We start from the raw sequence: 1,957 nt of genomic DNA, 5'->3' as shown, positions 1-1,957 counted from the left end.
GCCGTTGGTGTATGGTCTCCCACTAAGAGTTTCCACTCGATACCGCTGATTGTCCGCGACTGCAGTTGCATTACCATCTATACAAGGCATGCTACTATCAGAAAACATTGGACGAGCCCGGTAGCTCTCAGCTGAGCTTATCGTGATGATAATGACAACCATACAAAGCGAAGCCTTTCAAGCATCGCTATCTCCATTTACAAATGTGGCTTGCAATCCCATGACAGCCGGTTGTACGTACCGGATTGACCCGATGAAGTCCTTCATCGGCAAGGGCTTCCGTCTCAGTGTACAATACAATATACTGCTACAACAACAACAACAAATGTGGCTATTACTCCAACAGCGTTAATTTCAATCCGATATTGGATTTTTTTCGTGTAGTTCTTCCATTGCACCTCTGCTTCCTTAAAACGTTTGAGGGGGTCTAGGGATATCGATTTTTAATTTTCTGAGAGTGAGCTGACAAAGTCCCAACTTTGCATTTTCAATAGGCAAACTTCTCACATATCACTGAGTGTTGTCCGATTCAAGTTTTAGATACGAGACTTCATTTTTATAGGCGTGTCCGAACGGCGTACCGCGGTGCGACACCCCTATAGGAAGTTTTTACATAGTACCTCACAAATCTCCTCACCATTGTCCAGGAGGGATAATCACCGATGAATATTTTTCCTAATGTTCTCACCAGGATTCAAACCCACGCATTTGGTGATATAGCGAACATGCTAACCTCTTCGCTTCGCTGGCCTCCCTCAACTTCGTATTAAGACTCCCTGCGAAAGTACTAAACCCCATACGTTTTATTTTATATCGTAACGACAGACCTATGGTGGAAATGTAATATTTATGAAAAGTATTTTAAAAAAGCAATAAATCTGTTTCATTTATGCGCGTCGTTGTTTTTTTACGTAAGTTTCCATCCCTTTCATTGCATATGCACCCAGAGCAATTGCATTGCCTGCCATTAGATCCAATGTAATTTACAAAACTTATTTTCGTTTATTTTATAAACCTTCCAAAAGCTAAAGTTTACAGAAAATTTTTCCTTAAAACAAATCGCTACATTTGCCTAATCCTTTCTCAATGGAACTTCCTTAACTTCAGTACCATCTTTGGTAATGATGTTAATCATAACTGCATCACCGGTGTAAATATCACGTTCGGCCGCAGAAATGAATGTGTCTGTAGCAATGGCAATAGCACGCTCTTTAGATACTTTGGGAATTTCACCACCCTCTAAAACCATGTTCTTAAAACCAATTTGATTATCCAATACAGGCTGCAACAGAGCACCAGCGGAACCTCCTGCTCTATATGTGGTGCGTTCACAGTGGCCAATGGGATCGTACGAGTAGACAACACCCTTGCCTTCATTGTCCAAGCCGGCCAAGACGTTGGACACATAATAGGGGAAGAAACGTTTGTTGTACATGATGATTGACAGCATTTGAGCGATTGCATCCGTGGACATAGTCTTCAAATGAGTGTGTTCGTACATTTGCATACGAGCCCTGACCAAAGCTGTCAACGCCAAGGTGTCACACCAACAACCGGTGGAGCCCAATACAGTTTTTTGACTCAGCTGGAAAAGTTTATTTTGTTTGCGAGTGTGTATGGAATAACCACTGCTCAGACGCGTATCGGCAGCAATTACCACATAATCATCTCCAGCAATGGCCACAATGGATCTGGAGAAGACTAATACCGTAAATTAAAATGCCGCAGAAAGCTCATTGTAACCTTACCCTCCATTAGATTCATAAGGAGAAAAGTCCTGATGTTGGGCACCAGGCACTTTATAATCGGGGAATTGTTCAACTCCAAGGAAAGCCATAGTAAAATTTATTTTCTTAATTAGTTGGGAATTAAATTTTGCAATGAATTGCTAGTTTTATTTGCAGCAGCAGTTGTTATTTTCCGATGGCAGAATGACAAAACAATTTTGGGATCCCAA

At 41.4% G+C, this 1,957-nt stretch overlaps 1 protein-coding gene across 1 annotated transcript; it reads right to left on the bottom strand.

Moving 5' to 3' along the window:
- Positions 1-982: 982 nt before the first annotated feature.
- LOC106085246 (proteasome subunit beta type-1) lies at positions 983-1,957 on the bottom strand. The gene is made up of 2 exons (XM_013249391.2): positions 1,749-1,957; positions 983-1,691 (listed from the first exon to the last, which is right to left on the bottom strand). The coding sequence occupies exons 1-2, from the start codon at positions 1,835-1,837 to the stop codon at positions 1,073-1,075; spliced, it is 708 nt and encodes a 235-aa protein (XP_013104845.1). The 5' UTR covers positions 1,838-1,957; the 3' UTR covers positions 983-1,072.

This window comes from Stomoxys calcitrans, chromosome 1 (assembly GCF_963082655.1).
Source record: "Stomoxys calcitrans chromosome 1, idStoCalc2.1, whole genome shotgun sequence".
NCBI lineage: Eukaryota > Metazoa > Arthropoda > Insecta > Diptera > Muscidae > Stomoxys > Stomoxys calcitrans.
Note: the sequence above shows the minus strand (reverse complement) of the source record. Positions and strands in the feature narration are given on the sequence as shown.

Bases quoted from the DNA above. Each gene is read 5' to 3' on its own strand.
- LOC106085246 (XM_013249391.2), bottom strand. From the start codon at position 1,837: ATGGCTTTCCTTGGAGTTGAACAATTCCCCGATTATAAAGTGCCTGGT. The intron at 1,692-1,748 runs GTAAGGTTACAA...AGTCTTCTCCAG, and splicing joins CCTTATGAATCTAATGGAGG to ATCCATTGTGGCCATTGCTG.